Source organism: Scomber japonicus, chromosome 21 (genome assembly GCF_027409825.1).
Source record: "Scomber japonicus isolate fScoJap1 chromosome 21, fScoJap1.pri, whole genome shotgun sequence".
NCBI lineage: Eukaryota > Metazoa > Chordata > Actinopteri > Scombriformes > Scombridae > Scomber > Scomber japonicus.
Genome location: NC_070598.1, coordinates 25197466 through 25221490, shown reverse-complemented (window position 1 = coordinate 25221490; position 24025 = coordinate 25197466). Strand labels below are relative to the sequence as shown.

Here is a 24025-nt window from a genome sequence, read left to right as displayed (position 1 = left end):
TTGGCTCCAAACAGAAAAGATGGTGTAAACCATAAGCTGCAACTTTAGACTTCACCTTGCTACTGTAGGTCCAGGACTGGGACAGGATTGGGAAATTCTTACTCATTAACTGAAACCGATATTACCAGCCGATATTGACCTATTACAGATATATATCGGTATCGGTGAATATGGTGAATATGGTGAATATTTTTTATCAATAACTAATTAAATTTATTAAATTCTCAGTACTCTGACTGAGTATGACAGGAAATATTAGTCTAGTCAGATGTAATGAAGATGCAGAGACATCCAGAAATGATCAGTCAGCCATCTGTCCAGAGAACAGGCCTGCAGCACATGATGGAATCCAGTGAGGGATTCTGACTTCTGACTAATCAGGAGTGTGTTTGATAATCAGCAGACATGCACACTGATGAGAAGCAGCTTCCACAGGAAAAACAGCTGACAACCTTCCACAGGAGCTGTGTGGAGAAATAAAACTAAAGCGCTTCTGCCCTCTGCTGGCAGAGCTGCAGCCTTCTGGATTAAAATACATCCAAATCAAACGGCGGCGTATTTCTGATTTAAGTGCATGCTCAGACTCCTTCAGGCACGACTAATAAAGACTTTGCAGGTGTAAATGATTGTTAGTGTAACAGCTTCATCGTTTCATTCTCCTGATTTAATGCTTTCTACTTCCAGCCCGCTGCATTGTTCTCCTCTCATCATCTAATTCCCTGCTGTCTCTGCTGGGCTGCCTGCTCGTTAATCTGGACATCCAATTGTCTTCTTCACTGCATCTCTCCTTCTAAACCTTTTTATTTCTACATTTTCAATCCCCAACACTCTTCCCTCTTCTTTATCTATCCTATTCTCAGGTTAAACACTTCAAAATTTACTCTGACAGATAGTTGAGACGAAATTAGTTCAATGTAATGAAGAGGTGTGTCTATCATCGTCATCGTCATCGTCATCGTCATCTCCAGTGGATGATTTCCATTTGTTAATGAGATGATTGGACCAGATCTCCCACCATCACTGAGTGTTTTAGAAGGTTCACACACTCTGATGCGATGAGGCTAATTACCTGTGAGCAGATCTTACTGACTCTGTGTTCCTCTGGACTTCCTCTTACCTCTCACAGATTTAAGAGCTTCAGAGTTTAAATGCTTTATGAACTACTCAAAGTCCAAAAACACACAGTAGCCTTAAAATCAGGACTGACACACCCATATTTGTTCTCTTAACTTGGCCACTTTGGAGCTGTTCCTAGGCTCAGGAAAGTGTGTATGCATGGCTCCAGGATATCTTATCTTTATATTTTTTTATATCTTTATAAAGGAAAAAGTCATGTTTATGAACGGTGTAAATGCAGCCCAGTGGATCAGACATCTCTGTCCAGATACAGATCACATGATACCAGGTGTGGATGGGACCATAGTAGGGTTGGAATGAATTTCAGTAAAAAAAACAATTGGATGCTGGAATGACTATTTGAATGTATATTTTTATATAAATGTGTTGGCTAACATTAGCAAATATTGTCCTTCTCGTCTTGACCTCCCTGCATGTGACAATGAAATGCTTCTGGTGCATCTGAACAATAAAGTTTTCTGAGTTTGACTCGCGTTCAGAGTGCTAATGTAGCATCACAACAGAAATGGCAGAAAGTGAAGCAGACACATCTACAGAGAAAAGACACTCCTGATAACGTATGAAGCGCTGTGTGGAAGTGATATGGATTCTAAGAATAAAAAAGAATAAATATTGAAATGCTGACGTATGAGTGAAGCCTGTTTCTTGGTCATTTTGGGATGCCCTCTAGTGGACAGAACATAAAATAACCACATGTTGACAGTGGGGTTAGCAACACATAAGCCTGTGTATAAGTACATTGTAAATATTAATAATAGACTCAATCTGAGCATAAACAATTCGAATAGGTTTATAGAGGAAGATTGACAGCTCTAGATGATGGTGGAAGAACAGCACAGGTAGACGCAGCTTCTAGTTTATTTTTCTTAAATAAAGAGAGGTGTGTGTGTGGGTTAGGGGTAGGGCTGGGCCATATGGGTAAAATCAAATATCACAATATTTTACCTCATAAATACCTCAATATCAATATTGCAACAATATTGTAGATTAAATTGATGCTTTCACAACATATTTATACAATAACATTTTTTGATAAATCATCATCAGTAATGTGGATATAATGACAAAGTGGGTAAAAGGTAAGTAATAGAACAGCTAGAACAGTCTGGTAAGTTCAGAAAAATTATATATTTAGTGTAATGCAGCCTTTAAAACCAGGAAAAGACAACTCTGATGACATATCATGATATTACGATATCCAAAATCTAAGACTATATCCAATCTCATATTATGATAATGAAATAACATCAATATATTGCCCAGCCCTAGTTAGGGGTCCATAATGCATTAGTGAAACCTACATAGTTTCATCTCTGTCTCACACACACACACACACACACAATACCTGAGAGAGAAAACACTGCGAGGGAAGTTTATCTCTTTTCTCTTGTGTCAGCGTTACAGCCAATTACTAATCAGTGTCATTATCCAATCACCTGTCATGAATCACTGTCTTCTAACTCTCCACACTGATGCGAATCTCTGTGCTGCCACTTTACTCCCAATTTATACAAACTGCTGCTTTTATGTGTGAAGACAGAAGATGTTTTCCAGACTGATGGAGGTCTTTAACTGCACATTAGCTCTAAATGGAGTCCATCCTAAGAGCTTATCTTATCTCAAATCAATAGAAGTTTGGTTTTATAATCTCTAGTCTCTCCTTTTTAAAATGTGTACCCAAAGTTATTTCTTACCTGCTCGTAGTATTCCACGTTCTTCTCAGCAGTGGAGATAAAGGCTGACTTGAGGTCAGTTCTCATACTGTCCTGCCAGCGGGACCAGTCTCCTTTTAAGACATTGTTGGCTTGTTCCACCCGGTCTGCCAGGCCATCCACCTCCTCCTGAAGCTGTTAATAACACACACAGACACACACAGACACACACACACCAATAACCATTTGAGAGAAGACACATCCCAGTCCAGCAAATACATCTGTTTAATATCACCAGACTGGTTGAAATTAGTGGCATCGGTTTACCAATATATGGGTCAGTGACAAATTCGGGAGACTTTCTAGACAAGACTTGCACAAACAGGTGACAATTACTGCCACCTACTGGATGTTTTATTTAGAATAGTGATGGCAAATGGAATGAAACTTTTACCAAAGCGGGTCTTCCTGTATGTTATTTGTCTGTATCTGATGGCAGAAGGTAGTGGAATGAAACATGAATGTAGAGGGTGACAGGGCTCGTCTGCTATCGACTGTGCTTTGTGTTTGATGGAGAGATTGGGTGTGGGGAGGCCTATGATTTTGGAGCATGTAGTGGTGATTTTTAGTATCTTATTTCTGTTTTTGCAAGGGAGCATGGTGAAATAGCAGAGGGCACAATACAGAAGGATGGATTCAATGATACTGCGATACAGGAGAAGCAAGAGGTGGGGGGGGGGGGGGTTGACAGTGAGAGTCATGAGTGTGCGGATGACAGAAATCTCTGTTGACAGCGTTTGTGGATATCTGAGGTGTGTTGATCAAAAGTTGTTAGGTATTTCTTTACTCTTTAGTTTTTATGTTGTATGTCTCACGATAGAGAGCTACTTGACAGGTTCTTATGGCTTTTATTGGCTCCTCCTGCACATTTCAATTTTGTTAGTTAATATCAATGTTATGTATCAATGTTTATTTTTCTGTTTTCTGTTTCATATGTTTCATTTTTATGTGCAAAGAAAGAAAGATAGAAAAACAGAAAGAAAAAAAGAAAGACACTACCCCAATACTGCTTTAACTTGAGTTCTAAATGATCACAGTCTGTGGGTGAAATAATGCAGATCATTTTCAGCAGCATTAGATGGGATGAGTGGAAATGTACTGTACATACATCCCAATTACAACACTGCTTGCTATTAGAAGGTTAAATGAAGCATTTTTAGTTGCACTGGTTTTTCTCCATAAATAAATATTGATACACCACAGCAGAGTAACAGGAAGGAATCAGGAGTGATAACTATATAGACATCATGTTCTACTGAACTGTGTAATGGGTTATACGTTTGTGGCCTCTTAGACACAATAGAACAGTTATTAAATAGTCCAGTAGTGTAATATACAGCACATATTGTTATGTGAATTGTAGCACAACATGTGGAGACTGCATGAAGAGCTTAAAGCACATATTAACCTAACCATCCTCACACTGCAGATAATCACATGCTGGATTCACAGAGTGTGAGCAGGATTAGCTGCCTGACATTTACACTGATGATGGCATTTACTCAAGTTCAATAAACAAAGCATGCTTAACATGGGTTTATCCACAGCATGTGTACACACACACACACTGTGGCCTGCTTGTTACTGCAGTGATATCGATCCATCTACCTTTTTAAGACTCTCTCTCTGTGTGTGTGTGTGTGTGTGTGTGTGTGCGCGCTATTATGTGTCACTCCTACAAAACACTAATACTAACACAGGAGTCAAAGAGAGCCTCAGGGATCCAGCAGTGTGTACAGTGTAGTACAGTAACTGTAGAGATGTCTTCAGTATCCATGAACTAACTGTATGCAAATGTAAAAACTAATTATTACTATAGGAAATAAACAATATTATTTACATGAGGCAGCTTATAGTGAAAAGTCTGGCTTAATTGAATCTAACAAACTTGACCATAATAACATTATGATCAAACATAAAAAATACAAATAAAAAGTTTAGACAACAATACTGAATAATTTTAGACTTCAATCAATCACAACAGTGATGGATCCTTATGATTAAGTAACTCTATAACAATATACAATTACTCCAAAAGCAGGTCTGGTAAACTAACTGCATAAAGACAACTGATTTAGGAAATGTTAAAACATGTTTAACTAATAGTGGAATACACTGTCTGGCTAGATGACACTGGTTCCTTGCTGTGTGCTGCAAAACCTGAGCAGCACTGCCCCCTACTGGCTGTGATGAGGCATAGAAACAAATTCATTTTCTGCAAAGGTTGACTCACAAAAAGCTCACTGGTTTCTTTTGCAGTGAAGGTCAAGTTAATGTTTACACAGAACAGTTTGATTGTGTCAGTGAAGTTCTGAATCACAGCTCACACCTCACAAACCTGAATGACTGCTCATTGTCTGCAGTCCACATCTGACACTACCTGTCAAACAGTGTGTGGTGATGTCAGCCAGCTCTCTCATGGTGTGTGCCTCTCAGTTATGAATGAATAGATGTCACAGACCAATCAGATCAGCTACCACCTGGTAGTCTCAGTGTTGTCAGTGTAAACACTGTCAGATCACCTCTAAAAACATGTCTGCTATCTGTTGGTCGCATCAGAAAACATGATGATCTGTGTGTGTCTGCTGTGAGTAGAGCAGCATGTCTAAGTGTGAAAACCTGAGGACTCTGGGAAATTGAGTTTGTTTAAGGGCAGTTTAGTTTAAATCAAACAAATGAACACATTCATCTGTGGAGTTCCAGCAGTACCTAAGACATTTGAGGATAGAGAGAAAAAGACAAGAAGTGTACAGGCCCACATACAGTCTCTCAGGTGTTCTTTACACAAGGGGATTGAGGACAGTCAGACCCCATCAGAACAGACATGACGATAATTATCAATGTGTGATCAATTCATATCTGTTCTGATCAATTTGGTTGTAACAAATATTGACACACAGAACCACAATAATACAGAAGGACCGAAGTCAGGTCTCAGGTAAGGCTGGATATCGTTTAAAAAGATCACGATACCAGTACCAATCCAAGTACCATTAAAGTGATACTGATACCAGCTGAGTACTTCACTAGATACCCATTACACATTTAGTGCTATGTCTTTTATTCAGTGTAACAGGCATGTAGTGTAGCCACAACGTTTAGGTGACATCTTGGCTGCTGAACTGCTCAGCGTTCTAACTCAAATACACCATGACTTCACCACCACAGATGGGTTGTAGCTGCTGTGGCAGTGGGCCAATCACATGTCCCATTAATTCGAAGAATGCTTGCATTGATTGGCTGTGAGCAAGTAAATGGCAAATGGACTTATATAAAATGTACTTAAAATGTAAATGTACTTATATAGCGCTTTTCTAGTCGTTATGACCACTCAAAGCACTTTTACATTACATATCTCATTCACGCACATTCATACACTAATGACAGGGTAACAACCTGCTCATCAGGAGGAAACTAACCATTCATACACATTCATACAGCGTTGGCACAACAACAGGAGCAATTTTGGGTTAAGTATCTTGCCCAAGGACACATCAACATGTGGACTGGAGGAGCTGGGAATCAAACTGCCAATCTTCGAATTGGTGGACAGCTGCTCTACCTCCTGAGCCACAGCTGCCATAGTCCATACAAATATTCATATTTTATTTTCCTCAGAGCCCACCTGACTGGGAATCTGCCACACAGAGTTTAAAAACCCTCCAGGGACACAGGAGTCATAATAAGTGTTTGCACAGGCTGAATAGACACAACTATGACAAGGACAGTGACTTTTATGTATAATATTGGAGAAATGCCCCTTTCATCTCTTTCAATAAGTAAAACTTTGTCACTCTTTAATCCTCCCTATGAAAATTACTTACAAATCAACATTTGTCCCTCCTAACACACCCATGACTCCTTGAAATAAAAGCCAGCGTTAGTAATAAAGGCGACCATTTGATATTTCCCTACTCATTAGAGTAGATCTGTTAAAGGCAGAGGAAGAGTGATCTGCATTAAAGGCTGGAGGACTGAATTAAAGCCAGTTCTCTCACACACACACACACACACACACACACACACACACACACACACACACACACACACACACACACACACACACACACACACACACACACACACACACACACACACACACACACACACACACACACACACACACACACACACACACACACACACACACACACACACACACACACACTAATTAAAGCAGGAGTACAATACAAGTCTATGGGGGAAAAGTCTCAGTCCTGCTTCTTAATTAAAACCTCACAGATGGGTTTGATATAAGCTGGTTGAGGGCATACACACCTGTGAATACACCCACGTTCAAAAACAGCACAACTACAGTTTAAAAATAACTCTGTCCTTTGCTCGACTAACTTTCCGTCTCCGTTCTTTGTCTCCTGACATTTTGAAGCGAGTCATCATCTAAAAATGATATGGGAATTTTCATTACGGCGCGATTAGCTGCCGGGGCTTACGGTGTGAAATAATATTGACAGCTCTTATTCCCACTGAGCTGACAACTGACTTCCATCCGACAAGCCTGGATATTTAGATAATCCCCCCAGGAAGCCTTTCTTTCCTTCCCAATATTAGCTGAGGGCGGCCCTGTGGGAGATGCCCCACTCCACGCTTCACTTTATTACACCTAATCTCTGAGAGGAAGACAGAGAACACACAAACACATCTGCTGGCTCAGAGCCATGCATGGAGAGAGGAGGGAGTGTGTGTGTCTGTGTGTGTGTGTGTGTGTGTGATAAAAATAGGGAGTGTGTGAAAGTGGACCCCATCAGTGATGAAAACCAGTACTGTCCCCAAAAGTGACCAAAAAACTGGTTTGGAACAAAAGTTGTTTTAATTGTTCATTTAAACGGATATTTGTCTTCAACAATAAATCTTAACATAAATCTGATTTTTGAAAGGGTGGTCCTCACCAGTGACCAAAAAACTGATGCACAACAAAACAATTGCACTTACTGCTTCTTGGTCGACTTTTTTGGACGCCAGGGCCTCGTTTTTGGCCTCAAACTCAGCCTGGATGTTGTCTCTCCGTCTCATCACAGCCTGAAACACACAAGCAAAGATTGTTTTTGTTTTTATAATAAAAGACATCACTAATTGCCCAGGGGCCCCTTTCCCAGAACAATCGATCTCTGAGAGTGTTTTGAAGTGCAATTCCACAAATATTGCTCTCTCTTTTTTCTTTTTTTTTTAAACGCATCCTAACATGACAGTGGATGGTGCTGCAGAAAAGCTGCTGAATCAAACTGTAAGTCTTCTGTCAGTTCTTACCCATTTTAAAAAAGGAGATCATATTTCTAGGAAATTTCCAGGAATGGCAAAAATGGAATGTTAAATGACATCACTCAGTGTGTGGCTGCCGCTCACAGTGGGGTCGATGTGGTTTTGTAGATTTTATACAGAGCTCGACAGAAGAGAATGTACAAAAACTCATATCACTGTGTGGCTGAACAATCTCAAGGAGCTAAGAGTCAGCTCACGTTCTGCTTCGTTTTATAGATTTCTTTGTATTTTTACTTCATGTGGAGAACTGTGAGGTTTAGATTAATTACACATAGATGAAAAAACTGTGGATGTGTTTGTGAAAAAGAACACAGTTATCAGTTGTGTGTAACTTGGTGTTGAGTCTCTCCACATGTTGAGAAATAGACTATGTTACTTTATGTATAAGCAGATTTTGTGCAGATTTGCACATCACTATATTAGGTTAGGTAAGGTAAGGTGAGGTATCATTGTTGATGCTCCTAAGGAGATATTCAAAAACTGACACAACAGTAGCTGCATAATGGTGAAAATGATAAAATATACAATAAACAATCTCAGTGTAAAATAACCTGCAATTATATAAAACTGCAATATATATACATTCCTGATACTATATACGGTACACAAGTGTGCAATGTTCCTGGGATTTACAAAGTAAAGTTCAATGTCCCTGGGATTAAATAGATGTAGAGATGAGTTGTTATTTCATTTACTTTGATGAGCAGACTTTTTAAGACAATTTAATACTACATAGAATGAAGTAATAATATCTGTTTCACAATTAAAGTATGAAATATATCAATAAAACCAACAGTGATGATAAAGGCTAGAATGATTTAATGATCATGACCATGACCTGGATGAGTATAAGCAACAGAAAAACAACTGATGAACTGATGGATAGATGAATTGATACAAAAATAACTCAGAAGTCTGGAATAATAGACTCACATCAAAAAACAACATACCTGTAATTACAAAACGCTCTGTCAGTAACATTAGACTAAAGGACAAATAACTGGTTACCCCAGCATGAACATATATTTCATATATTAGTACTACAAGCTACAAAAGACACATACTGTATTAGATATATAGTACTGTGATTACTTTTAGGCACTAAGAGTAAAGTGCTTTCAAAAATAATACCATAAAAAGTTTATATTTATTAATTAACTTGAGGCGGAGACAGTGTGGTTGAGGCTCACCTTCAGCGTCTCAGCACAGAGGACATACTCGTGCAGGGCGGGGACCAGGACTTCAGACAGGTGGTGGATCTGCTCCTCTGTTTCCTTACTGCAGCGCTCCACGCAGCCGGCCACGCCCTTCAGCGGCTCCTCCAGCTCTTCCTCTAACCCCGCCCACTGGGTGTAGGTGGGTCCGTACTGCTTCAGCTCATCCAGATGCTCTGAAGACATTAAAAGGGACGTATTTAATGACTTCTGTTCTTTCTTTTAATTCCTCAGTGTGGGCCTGTCTGTGATAACTCAGTACCTTTCTGTTCCCTGATTATTCTCTGGGTGACTTTGTCCACAGAGGAGATCTTGTTGCTGAAGTCCTCCACGTACTCCCACATGACACCAAACTCCTCCGGTCGGCTTCTGAGGCCTCGCACTGAGTTGGCCACCGCTCTCACCGTCTCTCCCATCCGGCTCAGGAAGCCTGGACCCTGTTTCCTGTGAGACGCCAAGTCCTGCAGGTGATCCCACACCGAGACTTTAGTTAAACTGTGCATTAAAGCTATCTGAAAGAGCTCCTTATACAATCAGTGAAGAACAGTATTAAAGGAGTAATTTGTAAAATGGTTTGAATTTACTGTTCTTTCTCTGAGAGAGAGAGAGAGAGAGAGAGAGAGAGAGAGAGAGAGAGAGAGAGAGAGAGAGAGAGAGAGAGAGAGAGAGAGAGAGAGAGAGAGAGAGAGAGAGAGAGAGAGAGAGAGAGAGAGAGAGAGAGAGAGAGAGAGTGTGTGTGTGTGTGTGTGCGTGTGCGTGTGCGTGTCTGACCTGTGCAGTGAGGAAGAGTTTGAAGTGCTGGCTGAAGGACAGGATGGGATGCTCAGAGATCTTGTTGAGGAAGCGGTGCAGAGCTTTCTTCCTGGTCTCAATGAAGTCGTCATTGAAGCGCTCCACCATGCCTTTCATCACAAACTTCTCAGGCAGAGGCTGAGGAGAGATTTGTTCATGGTGCTCAGTCAGAGAGTCAAACAAAACCAGTGTGCTGTGATGCTGATGCAGTTCCACACATTCAGCACGCTGTCACTTCCGTTTCATACAGGGAAGTAAAGAGTGGATGATGTAGAACTGAGAAACTAGTAAGAACGTGTCTACCTACTCTCTTCCTCTTAGAGCTATTTTGGCTTCTTTAATTTCGAGCCATATTGTATTACATCCTTATATGTGTGCAAGGCAGACGTTACACATAAAGCATTGTGATTTAAACGTTCATCAGAAAAGTGAAGTGTTAATACCTCAGATATGTTTAGATAAGTGTGACTGACATGTGAAGTTAAGAAAAAGACAGACGGTGTAATGAAATTATCCAGATCAGGACATGATGGATTCAGCATGAATATATAAAAATGCTCACATGTATTATAAACATCTTTTATAAAAAGAAAAGTGCACTAAATATTATACTGACAATGCTGTGAAATGTGAATATTAATTCTGAGGGCAACAATAACAGCTAATAATGATAAAACAGTGTGTAGAAACTGTGCCTCAGCTTCTCTATCCTGAGCTGTGAGATAGATCTTCAATCAAACACTACTGATGTGGGTCATATTATAGATCAATGTTTGAAATAAAAATAAAAGGATTTTTAAGACCATTTCTTTAGTTTTATATAAACAGGCTCTGCTACTTGTCACCAATAATGTCATTAGAATCCCATGTAATAATTGTATAGCAATTAATGAAAACCTAAGGAGTCTAAAACAGTGCAGGGTACTGTGGAAAATGGCTGACTGTGATGTTAAGTATGTGTGACCTGTGGTTAAATCATTCAAAAATACTGTTATGGTCCACAAGGGAGAAATATTCCAAAAGGAAAATCTGTGCTTTTGTAAAAAGAATAAAAAAATAAAATAAAATAATCAAATACCACATTGATTTCCTTCCAACCTTCAATATGAGATGTGAAGTGACTGTAGCAGCCCACAAATGAGCAGAGCAGATGATGTGGTGCACTGATACATACATGGACGATGAGCGTTGGGTGGCTTTCTTCCAGTCTACTTCGGAGCCACAGGAAGTCTTGGTAGCGCCGGCGTACCTCATACTCACTGGAGTCAAACTCACTCCGTGTGGTCTAGAGAGAAGAAGTCCAAATCACTACAGAACACACACTGTTTCCACACACTGTATACCTGCTACTGTTTAGATGTTACACAGACCTGACACTATATTCATCAAACGTCTCAGAAACTCTTCTTGGAATTGGAGCTAAAACACTTGTATCTCAGAGTAGGACTAAGACTAAGGAACGTTGTTGTCGCAAAGCAAAACTTATGATGCTGAGATTTTATCTGTACAAATAAGTAATATCGGTATATAGTAGGTATCAAATTAGATTGTCCCCAGTTGAATAGGTTGACTTGGTACCCCTTTTCCACCAAAGCAGTTCCAGTGCTGGTGCTGGGCTGGTACTGGTTCACAGTCGGTTCAACTGTGAACCAGCTGAGAACCAATTTGCTTTTCCACGGCTCAGTGGTTAGGGAGCCACATCATTACGTCATCACATCACATCACACTTATGTCACTTACGTTGCAGCTTTCACATAAAGACTCGTGCCAACTTCGAAGCAACAGGAAATAGGGCTTGGTATTAGATTACAAGATTACAATACCAGTACCAACCCATGTACCATTAAAGTGACACTGATACCAACTGAGTACTTAATTACACATTTGGTGTACTGTCTTATCAGGTGTAACAGGCGTGTAGTGTAGACACACTTTAGAGAGTTTAGTTGGGATCTTGGCTGCTGAACTCAAATTCACCAAGACTTCACCACCATAGACAGGTTGTAGCTGCTGAGGCAGTGGGCCAATCACAAATTGAATTCAATTGAAGAACACTTGCGTTGATTGGCTGTGAGCAAGTCCATATATATATTTTCTAGCTCTTGGTGCATAAAGGATCGATTAAAAAAGGTATTGTTTTGATTTCGATATTATCTGGTATCGATATATTTCGGTCGATACCTTAAGCATATCGAGTACTGATACTCTGCCCTCGTCATCGCACACATGGGGTGTTTTTTCATTGGTATGCTGGTGATACCCATCAAAACTGTACCAAGCCCTTTTGTTGCCATGTCAGGCCTCAACACCTGACTTAAAGATTCAGTCATCCACCAAACCTACCCACTAAATCCTGCTTCCCTCCTCAGTCACTAATATACAACGACCATATAAGACATCTATACACAACCTTTGTCTACCATCTCAAAAACAATTCTAAGTGGTTCTAGTGCTAAGAGAAGAGTACTAACACATGCTAAACTAAGCTTTCAAATTATTTTCAGGCTTCTCCCATTTCCATTACAATTAGGTTTGCAGTTAGGCCTTGGTGGGTTCAGTTTCTTGGCTCATGCCATTACCCATCTCTCTCTCTATTCCATCATCTCCTATCAGCTAACAAATAAAGACACAACATGCCTAAAAATAGTCATGATGTTATCATGTGTTGTTTTCAGTTCCTGGGCTACATGCAAACATTGATGCCAGAATTAATATCTTACATAATATAATGATATTCTAATAGTTTATTTGCATAGTAAATAATGTAAGTAAATATAGACAAGAAGACTGTGTCTGTGAGAATTTTCAACAGTAGTATACCCAGTCTGTCTTTGACAAATATAAGTAAACATGGGCAAGCCCATGATTTAGCCTAAGAAGAACTATAAAAGGAAGTATCCCGGTTAGTCCTATCTATCTAATGACATGGCTTACAGTGTTTATAGTAGAGCTGTGCTGTTTGTTTCTTCATAACTTCTCACTGAGTGCTACACGAATTAATCAGCACTTTATCTGATGAGCCGTATGAGCAGTCACTGCTGTTTTTCATTGTGAGGACCTCGGCTTCTGTGGAGAAAGAAAGTGTTCTCCTCTGTGGAACAGTTCCATCCAGCACAATGCCAGCTTTTTCATGAGGTCATTGTCATCAAAATGTCTTGCAAAAACTCTTCTCCTATGATTGTCTCTGACTAATCTCCATGTTCTGGCAGCTCCAGACAGTTAGAACACCTCTGGAGCTCACCTAAATATCAGAAAACTGTGAAGGGATTTTCAAAGTCGAGGGGAAACCACTGATTTCACACATCAGTGTTTTTCCAGGTGTTGGGAAGAACTACTGCGTATGTGTAAAAAGTTTTGTGAAGCGTTTCCAGTGTCAGTTCGGGCTAAAGACTACAAGTTTGAAGATGAAAGAATTTGGGGGTGTGGATTTAGAGAGAAGTCCCTGCTGGAGGCTAGAAGCTTCAGACTACGTTACTTTCTACTAGCATAACACACCTAAAGGGGTGACTGAACTGAACCATGGTCGAGTTCTGACACGTTTTGAACAGATCAGACTTCCTACTCTGAGACTCTTAATGAGTAAAGACCCAGTTGTTGTTTTTTTTTAATGTAAAAATGGGTCAAATCAATAAAGCCCGCCTCCACTCAAAAATGTGTTTTCCTTCTTGTTCCCTGAGTTGAATGTTTGAGCTAGAGGGAACCTTTAAAACATTGCATGAATACGAACATGTGAGGCCTCCTGACTCACCTTGGTCACCACTCTGTACATGATAAAGGTCTCGATGGCAGTGACATGGCTCTCAGGGTTGTCAACGGTGATGAAGAGGTCTTTGGTGTTGGCGTCCTGCTGTTCCTCGTCCTCTTCCAGTCGGTACTGGTTGACCATGGAGCTGGGAGAGTTGGGCATTGGACCTCCATCTGCCAGTGATGTGTTCTGCTGCAACAAGACAATGTTACTGTTAACCCATAGTGACACCAGCTCTCTACTGTCCAAACTACACAACTACTTCATGTATAGGGCTGGTTATCGTTTAAGAATTACAATTCCTGTCCCAATCCAAGTACCTTCAAATTCACTGCAACTTCACCACCACAGATGGGTTGTAGCTACTGTGTCAGTGGGCCAATCACATGTCCCATTAAATCGAAGAACCCTTGTGTTGATTGACTATGAGCAAGTCTATATAAATAGTCATATTTTCTAACTCTGGGTGCGAAAAGGATCGATTACAGGTATTGGTTGGATGTTTCTATACTATTTGGTATCGATTTATTTATTATACCAACACCCAGCCCTACTCATGTTCTATTATGGCAGGCGTTTCATCACACCCTGTGTAGCTGGTCCTATTAGTACTAGTTAGTTAGTTTAAATCCTACATTTTTTACTTATTGTCTCTTGCATGCATCGGTTTCAAATTGTTTGTTGCTTTTCTTCCTTTTCTTTACGTTGTCCAACTTCATTTACCTGTATGAACGGTGCTATATACATAAAGTTTGATTGACTGATTGATTGAATGTAACCACTGGTTTGCTCCATACTGTTTTTCTGATGCTAGATTTTCTGCATCATACAGATTACATATATTTTATCATATAAATGAAGCTAAATGAAACGTTGGGTATTGGAATTGGTATCAGGAGTTGTTATTTTAGCACTGATTTGCGTCATTGCAAAGTAAGCTTAAAAACATGTCAAAGCAAGTTGTGAGGTCATGTGACATTTGTGGATGTTCCAGCCTAGTTGAAATGTCATAAATGGCTTCAGCTCATAAATCATACAGAAACACACCCATAGCAACCTCTCTTTCACTACAATGTCATTCTACCCTTGGTTATTCCTCTTTAATATACTGAATGTGTAAATCTGCTACTCAAGCTCAGAGGTTCAATTTCAGCCCCATAAACTGTGAGAGCAATAAGAACGTTCAGTCATTGGGAACGTGCTTGAAAGGCTAGACATTCATATAGGTTGTATTCTGGTGTATTATATGAGGATTCTAACCATTGTTAGCACTTTTTATCCATGTTGGTTAAAAGTTGTGCTCATTGTTGACCTTGGGGGGGGCGGGGGGGGGGGGGTGGCGGGGGCAGCTAACAAGACAGCCAACAACTCACTTAGTGTGTTCATGAAAACACTGTGATTAGCAAATAAGTGGACCTTGAGTCTCGAGGCTGTTTTGTTGTAAAGAAATGAACTGTCGAGCTCAGGAATTTTTTGATAACTGGTTAATTTAATCAAAAGTTATCAAGGAAAGGAAAAGAAATGTCTAACACTTGTTTGTGAAAAGTAAGGATGTGCTGCTTTTCACTCTTTTATATCATTACAGATGTTATACTGTTGAGTTTTGAGCTGTTGGTCAGACACATTCTGAAATTTAAAGAGATAACTTTAAGATTTGGGGAACTGTGATGGCTTTTTTTTTTTTTTACCCCTGTTTCATGACTAATTGCCACATATTACTGAAGACAAAGTACAGCTGAGGCTGATGGGAATATTATTGGTTAATGATGAAATACTAAATAATAATATAAAAAAGTACTGGACTGATCCTGTGGGAACATGGATGCCTCTACTAAATTTCAGGACAATGAATCCAATATTATTGAGACTTATCACTTAAAACCAAAAATATCAACTTCATGATGGACAAGAAGTCAAAAGTCCAGAAACACTTGTAGTATTTATACTGCAGCTGCCATCTGTACACCATTCCATGACAGTTCCAGTCTGGACCAACAAATAACTGTTGACTTGTCACTTTAATAAGAACAGAAGTATAAAAGTTTATCACCTGCTATAATCGTCACCACTATGACTGTATCCAGACACACAATTGGGTAACTGGTACGCTTAAATGAACATATGTTATCATTGTAGAAGACTGGGAGGGTTTTCTGAAGTTGGGATTTTCAGCAGTGATACATCCAGTCTGTCTTTGACGATTAACTCTGCACGCCATCTGGAGCCTGTGGGCGCATTTTTCAATTTGCGAACCTCTCCAGATGGTGTGTGGGGTAAGAGCTCCACTGAGGACAAATACGCTCAGTAAAAAAAAATTTTTTTTGGAAAGGATTAATTTACAATTAATCCATCCACCTCTCTCATACACAGACACGGTCCAGTCAATAATAAAGAGTGAGAGTGTTGCTACTGTTAGAACTGAGCTGTCAACTCTACAGCAGTGACATAACCTTTGATTTGTGGATAACCAATATTCTGAACAACCAAAGAGGTCAAAGATCAGCAGAATCAAAACTCATACAGCTTCAAGAAATGTTCAGTTGACCACAATTATGATCATCTATTATGTATAATATGAATAACATCTTCAGCACTCCACCTAGTGGTTAACTCAGGCTATGTTACCATTTCAGATACATTACTTGCATGATCAGGTGTTTTTTGTTAGTTAATGGTTTAGTTAGTTATTGCTAATTCTAATGATTAAATTCCCAGTGTAGTTTACCGTTTCAGTGCACTGATGTCATTTTATACAATAAAGTTTATTGTCAAAAGGTAAAATATTTCTTCATTACATATCTTTGTCACAAATGTTTTTAAGTGATCACTGCAAGATTGTTTATGTATATATTCTTCAATTATAAAATTATGGGGTTATATATTGATATCGGAACTCAGTACTCAGCTGTTTGGTTATGTTTTCATAAAGGAAGTCAGTTATTATTGTTAACCAACTATTCCTGTTTTTTGGCAGGCAGACAGCTGACTACATGCTACGGTTCTATCACTCTCTCTCTCTGTGTGTGTGTGTGTGTGTGTGTGTGTGTGTGTGTGTGTGTGTGTGTGTGTGTGTGTGTGTGTGTGTGTACGGCAGCTCAGATAGGACAGAATTCACTTCATGGAAATATTGCCATTATTTTGAATTTATGGGAGGAAATAAGAGCAAGAACATTCCAGTAACATGTAAGTTGAGCCTGTTGTAGCAGTGATGTAGATGTGTTTAAAAGCCTGGATGGAGTTTAGAACTTGTATGTGAGCTTATGTTTGAGAAGACACTTTAATACAATAAAGACTGTAAATGAGACATAGTGTGTGTCAGTCCTGCTATTAGTGTAAAGATTTACAGATGATGGGTCAGACTTGGCTGTGTGATGATGCTACAGTCATTATATTTAAAGGTCAGGACTAAAACTATATGAGGAATCACAAAGAAACACTAAAGTACTATAACCAATTACTTTTCTCAGAAGGTAATGCTATAATGTAACTAGTTACTTTTTAAGTAACTATTAATTAGTAGTGTAATTAGTTACTTTTAAAAATAATATTCCCAACACTGGTCCTGATGCATGAAGGTGTATTTCCATCATGCACCAACAGTTGTCACTTATGAAATATTTTAATATCTACTGAATACATTGGCACAAAATGTTGCTGACTTTAAACTTTTCACCTCACAGTAGCAGCTGTACTGTGTGTGAGCTTCAGTGGGAAGCAGAGGCCTTTTAACACTGGACATTGTGTTGTCACATTCAAATGATCCAGTTTATGCAAACAGCAGTGAAGCATGAGCATCAGTGTGCTGATTGCAGGTCTGTTTCCTGTAAAAACAGCTGAGAAGCTGCTGAGATCAGCAGAGGGCCGGGAGCCGAGGGCCCGGAGCCACCCCCCCCCCCCCCGCTCCAAACTACAGTACACTGACAACAAACATGATGCCTTCTCTCTCGCAGATAGTTTACATATCATTTGACCATGCATATGCTGCAGGGAGCGCTTACTCTGTCTGCTTTTTCCATGAACCATAAACAAACTATAATAGCAACACACAGTATACATGCACTAACAGCCAAAATACATTCAATCATACAACTAACTAACTTTGTGATGAACTCTCCACAAGATTGGTTGTTATGGTAACAGCCTGAGGGGATAATGAAGCAGCAGGAAGGAGGTTTATGTGTACCACAAATGTCATCATGTACATATGTTACATTAAACAACATGTGAGACTACATGAGCCACAACTCTTATTGACAGAAGAATGTGCTCAGTTGTTATAGTAACTGTGTTCATTTCATTTAATGACATGTTTCACTAGGACTGGATGAGCTGTGGCATCAGGAGTCACAGAGAGACTGGATCCAGCTAAAAAAACTACTGTACAACAGCTTCATCTCAGTAACAATGCAGAGTGGCAGAATGAGAGCTAAAAAAAAAAAAAAAGTTTTACTTTTAGCTACAAAATGTGATGTCCAGCATTGATGACCAGAGTTACATCGTTTTTTTTTCTTATCAAAATGAATTAACACTTTGAATTTAAACTGTATCACACTGGGAGATAAAAAAAACAAAAACGTTTATCACATTTAGATGAAGTGTGGTTTATTTATCATTACAACCTGCTCTCTGTCTCTCAGTGCATAGACAAGGACAAAGTATCAGAACATGATGTTTTCTCACACTGAGCCTGTCTTTACTTTGTCTATGTAATTCTATTTGCAGTCAGTCAGTTTCAACCACGGTTAGGTCAATATCAGCATCAGTACTGTTGCTATGGTTACCTTGCAGTTTCATTTACTGTATGTCAAACACTGATTTAGAATTGTAGTTAGATGTCTTCATATAACAAACAACTGTGAGCCAATCAGAAGGTACAGAGAATAAGTGAGTGTTGCAGTAGATCATGTATCAAGAAGTTCAGACTGAAACATCTCAGCAGTGTTAGAGGATGTTGTTCAGACATTGTTGCTTCCTGTTTTAGTGATCTGACATTTCCTCCAGAGCCGCCACGAGCTTTGTGATTTTTAGTGAAATGTCTCAACAGCTGCTGGATGGATTGCTCTAAAATTTGGCTCACATTCATGTTCCCTCTGTATGAACTGTAATCACTTGTCATCTAGTGCCATCATCAAGGCAAATATTTTAATTGTGCCTAAATAAACATTGCAACCTGTTTTTCTTGCTGTAATCATCCTTCTTCATAATGCTCTTATAATGGAAGTGATGGAGGACTAAATCCACAGTCCTCCTTCTGTGTAAACATAGATTTAAAAGTTGATGTGAAGCTAATATGAAGCTTCAGTGTCCAAATGAGTCAAATCAAGTCTTCTATGTTTCAACGTTACAGTGTTTTAAGCATAGACTGTATATATAATGGAAGTAGCAGCCATGACGTCACCCATTGGTTTGTGGACTGCTGCTTTGAAGCCAGTAGTATCAGATCTGAGCAGCACCATCTTGAAAATTTCAGGTGCATGTCGGGAAAAAAAAGAACACGGATTCTACTTATATGGGCATCCGGAGGAGCAAGGACTGGATCTTGAGGAAATTGCACACCTACCTACCACAGTCTACACCGGCATCCTGGTGATGCTAACCAAGTTAGCTGTTACAACGAACTATAACCACAAAACTTCAAAGAAAACTGTTGGTGTGAAACAAGTTCACAGCTATTTCCATACAGTCTATCTGTCCTCCCTCCTGAATCTGTGAATCAATCAACCTGTCAATCACGGCGTAGCCACTTCCTAATGCATACCCTGCTTTATCGTCAAATATAAAATCAGGGAGGCCAAAATTTCACAAATGAACATCATACTGCATCGAAGAAGGCTTTAAACTAGCGATTGAGACCATAAACACATTTTGAAAACGTTTACTGAGGTTAGAAATCAAGTGAGAAGTTGGTGAATTCTCCATTGACTTGAACACAAAACGGTTGCCCCCTGGTGGCCTTTTGATAGAATGCAGTTCTAAGTTACTTCCGCGTTGGCCTCATTTCAGAGGACCGGAACTCCCCCCTTGGTTTTTAGTAGCAAAGTCTTTTTGTTACTATACTTCCACCACAGCTCAACAGGAAACACTAAGAGGGAATTTGATGGTAAAAAGACTGTAAATGTGTCAGATATCACTTGATATGACTAACTCACACTGATGAAGCTCAATAGAAGCTGATCATCTACTTTTAAATGACTGTGTGGACACACTGTGGATTTAGTCCTCCATCACTTCCATTGAAAGCACATTTGAAGGAGATCTTTTAATAGTCAGTATGAACAGGAGGAATGATTACAGAGAGGAAAGCATCTTTACTGTTCATATGAACACCTGACCTGCTGGTTGAAGACACTTGGGAAATTGTGAACCTTTCCTTTAAGCTGGTGAATATAGCAAACATTATAGAGCTGCTATGCTGGCTGTTGGCTCTTAGAATCAGGTATTTAATACTATGATATTCTCTCTATGCATTACAAAGCTGTTCTTTATGTTAGTAATCAGTGTGGAGCTGCAGTCATGTTAATTAACTCTCTCTATCACTGTCTGGAACAATGGACCATTAACTAACACTGACATTCATTCACTGAGTATGTTTATGAGCATCATATTCCACAGTTAAGTGATCTAATGAGACTCTGTCAGATGTTGTGTCTCTGTTAGTCAAACTGTTATAGAGCAGTTGAAATGATTTTTGGTATGCTTCATATACATTGTAATGATTGTTCATTGTTCTCAGCCTCTCTACAGTGAGCTGGTCAGCAGGTTGCTCCTGACCTAGATCTGTTCTCAACACATGTATAAATACACTTTTTTTGACTTTTATTATATTACCATTATGTCAGTTGTGCAGAATGAGCATCACGCCACATGTTAAAAACTCATTACCCATCATCCACAGTACTGATCAAACATGATTCAGCATCAGATACACTGCAAGCATGAATTTTATAACTTATCTGTTATTCATATCATGTTATTTTGACCATCTAAAGCAGAGTGTATCTCATTAGTATAGTATGAACACAGCAGCAGTCATTCATTCATTTCAGTAAGTGGGTCATAGATCAATCTGTTTTACATCATCAGAAACTCAATGTCTGTTTCAGCCTTTTAGAGTCTTGGGGTTGATTTCAATTATTATGTTAATTATTTTGTTAATTATTATAATGCATGAATGTTATTTTAGTTCATTAGATAAGTGGTGAATGTATTTCTATAGGTAGACAGGTAGAGGAGCAGCAGGCAGAGGGGAAGGCTAAAAGGTTGTTTTTACCAGACAGTACTGTCCTTTGTGTGTTTGCTTTTAAAAATGTTAATATAAACCAAAAGAGACTTCATGCTTGCCTGGAAAATGAACTTGTATTCCCTGCTGAAGATTCATTCCTGAGGTGCTTCAGTGGCCGTTTGATTTTAGTTGATTTATTTATTTTTCTTCATTTAAAAAAAAAAAAAAAAAAAATTCAAGTTAAGGACAAACTGCTTTACTTTATTAATCATTTGGAGTCATTTTCTTTGTGAAAATGTGTGATTTTTTTATTTTCTATGAAAAGGATGTTGTTTTGCCATGTGGACACACAAAGACATTTTCTAGGTCAAATAACTAATCCATTCATTAAGAAAATGCTCAACAGATGAATTGACAATGAAAATAGCTGCTAGTTCTGATTAATCATTTCTGCTTTAGATGTTAGTTTAACATGTGATTTTATTATGATGTAACATCCTCAACCATCAGCAGCTTTCTAACACAGTCTCCTTCCTGCACTCTCTAACTGATCACAGGTCAGCTGATAGTACAAACCAGCATCTCTCCATCTTCTGCCAAACAGAGTGTGTCAACACAGTCACTCACTGGCGTTACAGGTAACACAGTCACACTGCTGCACACTGCATGCTTTATATTCATAATGCACTTCTCTTTCTGTTTAACTGAACTTCTCTCATAAACACACATGTGACTGTAGTACATTTAACTGTATGGCTAAGTGACAGTATGTTATGCCCAATCACTGATGAAGGCTAGTTTCATTTGATCATTATTATTATTATTATTATTATTATTATTATTATTATTATTATAATAACAGCATAAGCTACATCGTCTCTACCTTTTGAAATGAATGTGTGGATCAACATTTCCTATGATCTTCTCCTCTGTGACTGCTGATTTAAACAACAGTGCCATGTGTAACTTAACAAGTAGTTACACACTTTATAAAACTTTAAAGTCATTGTGGGGGAAATCATTTGGAACACAACTTTGTGTCCAAACTCACACCAAACATCATTCAAAAAATGTCACATTTAACAGCGGTCTCTATTATGAGCGCAGCACATGACCTATAAAACATCACTATGGGGAATGATAACATTTTAAAAAGAAGTTTGATTCGGCATCTATATGATGCATCAATAAGCATTCACTCCATACTTTTCACTTCAAATTCGAGATCAAGTTGTTTGCTTGAAGCAGGTTTTCAACAGGTGAAATCTACTGCAATCTACTGCAAGTGTTGATTGCTGTAAAAGAGTTCAACCGAATTAAAAAACAGAACCTTTAGATGAGTTAAATATATAAATACGTTTTCTATGTGGTGCAAAATTTTGAAACTAAGCAAAAAAACATTAAATCGATAGAAATCTGAAGGGAGTTTGGTGTTAGTCTGGTAAAAAGCTGTAAAAGCAGAAGGGACTGTCGGGTCCTAAGGTCAGCTCATCAGCTGATTCCTCTTCTACGTCACTAGAGTTGAGACTGGCGCCACACACACAGTAACAGTATACAGTAGTGTGTATTCTTCTTCATGCTAAAGGTAAAGCAGCTAACTTGTGTCACACAGGAGTCACATCGATCCACGTAGCAAGGAAAGCAGAGGTGCTGTTAGAAGCTTTACAGGAAGTGATTTATTTACCTTGGTGAACACCTCCAGGTCTTCGTCTTCGTCCAGGTCCAACATGTGTCCTGAGAAGTCCGCAGGGACCGTCTGTCCACTCATCTCTCTCTCCAGCTTTCTCAATGAATTGAGATAGACATGAGAGGTAAACTTCTCCACAACTTCAGAGCAGCGTAAAGACACCGAGAGTGAGGAGGAACATCACTTCCTGTGCTCACTTTCACAATAAAGCTCCCGAAGACTCCTCACCTGTGTTGTTGAACAGATTTTACACAGATAGGATGACTAACATTAAACAAGCATAAAACATAGACAACAAACATGCAAACATGTTTTTGTTTTTTTCAATTGTAGCCAACAAATATATATACAAATACAAATATAATATACAGTGAGATTAGGTTCAAAATTAAATGAGTATTTTCAGGTTTTATGTATTTATTTATTTATTCATTTATGTTTTAATATTTATATAAATGTGTTTGCTGTATTTTTCTTTCTTTAGCTGTTTGTTGTTTGTTTTTTTTCAAAAATGTATTAAGATTTCTCCACAAAGATTTCCATCATCATGTGTTATGTAGGCCTATTAAACAACAGTTGTGTCATTTTGAGTCAGACATGTTGTGACATGTTGGTTTCACCACAGTATCACAATCTGATGCCTAAAGTTTGTCTACTTTCTTTCTATTTGAACTTGTGTTTTACACGTTTCACTTCAAAAGGTTCACGAGTGTGAGAGTCTGTGCCAGCATCTCTTTAATTCCAATAATAATACGTTAAGTTTCATTATAAATCCATTCATTTTCTCACAATATATTTTGATATTAATCTATGTATGTGATCATGTCATATTCATTCTAATCATTCAAACTAATTCATCCGATTTTATTTTTACTAGGTGACTTGATTTTGTAAGTCGTCTGTGGCTTCTGTGTTTTATTTTAATATATTTAATCGATCCATTGTTTTTTTTCACATGGAATTATGTGTTTGCAGCTATATCTTGGTTTTGTTTTGGCGAGCAACAGGTTACTTCCGATGTGGTCCTGCTGATGATTGCGTCACTTGACGCAGCTGACATGCTGAGCACGCAGACGCGGAAGGATCAGATAAATCACTCCCTTCATGATTCAGCTGGAGGAAGAGAAAGAGGACAGGACTGCTTACTGAGCACTTTAACTTTTCCAGCAGAGTCAAAGCAGAGAACATGAGCCGTGCCAGACGTTTGCATGGAAACACTAGTGGAAGAAATAATGATGA

The 24025-nt window shown here is 38.8% G+C and overlaps 1 protein-coding gene across 3 annotated transcripts in view; it reads right to left on the bottom strand.

Annotated features, from left to right (window-relative positions):
- snx7 (sorting nexin 7) overlaps positions 1-22933 on the bottom strand; it is a 49003-nt gene extending 26070 nt beyond the window's left edge. For 2 of the 3 annotated variants that reach the window (XM_053342454.1, XM_053342455.1), the window contains exons 1-8: positions 22784-22933; positions 13881-14069; positions 11307-11417; positions 10112-10270; positions 9603-9801; positions 9317-9516; positions 7800-7886; positions 2832-2984 (exon numbers count right to left, since the gene is read on the bottom strand). In XM_053342454.1, the coding sequence (XP_053198429.1) occupies positions 2832-2984; positions 7800-7886; positions 9317-9516; positions 9603-9801; positions 10112-10270; positions 11307-11417; positions 13881-14069; positions 22784-22867 (1182 nt within the window). In that variant the 5' untranslated portion in view covers positions 22868-22933. The remainder of the gene's footprint in view (positions 1-2831; positions 2985-7799; positions 7887-9316; positions 9517-9602; positions 9802-10111; positions 10271-11306; positions 11418-13880; positions 14070-22783) is intronic. The other variant, XM_053342456.1, reaches the window with a different exon arrangement.
- Between the last annotated feature and the right edge of the window lie 1092 nt (positions 22934-24025).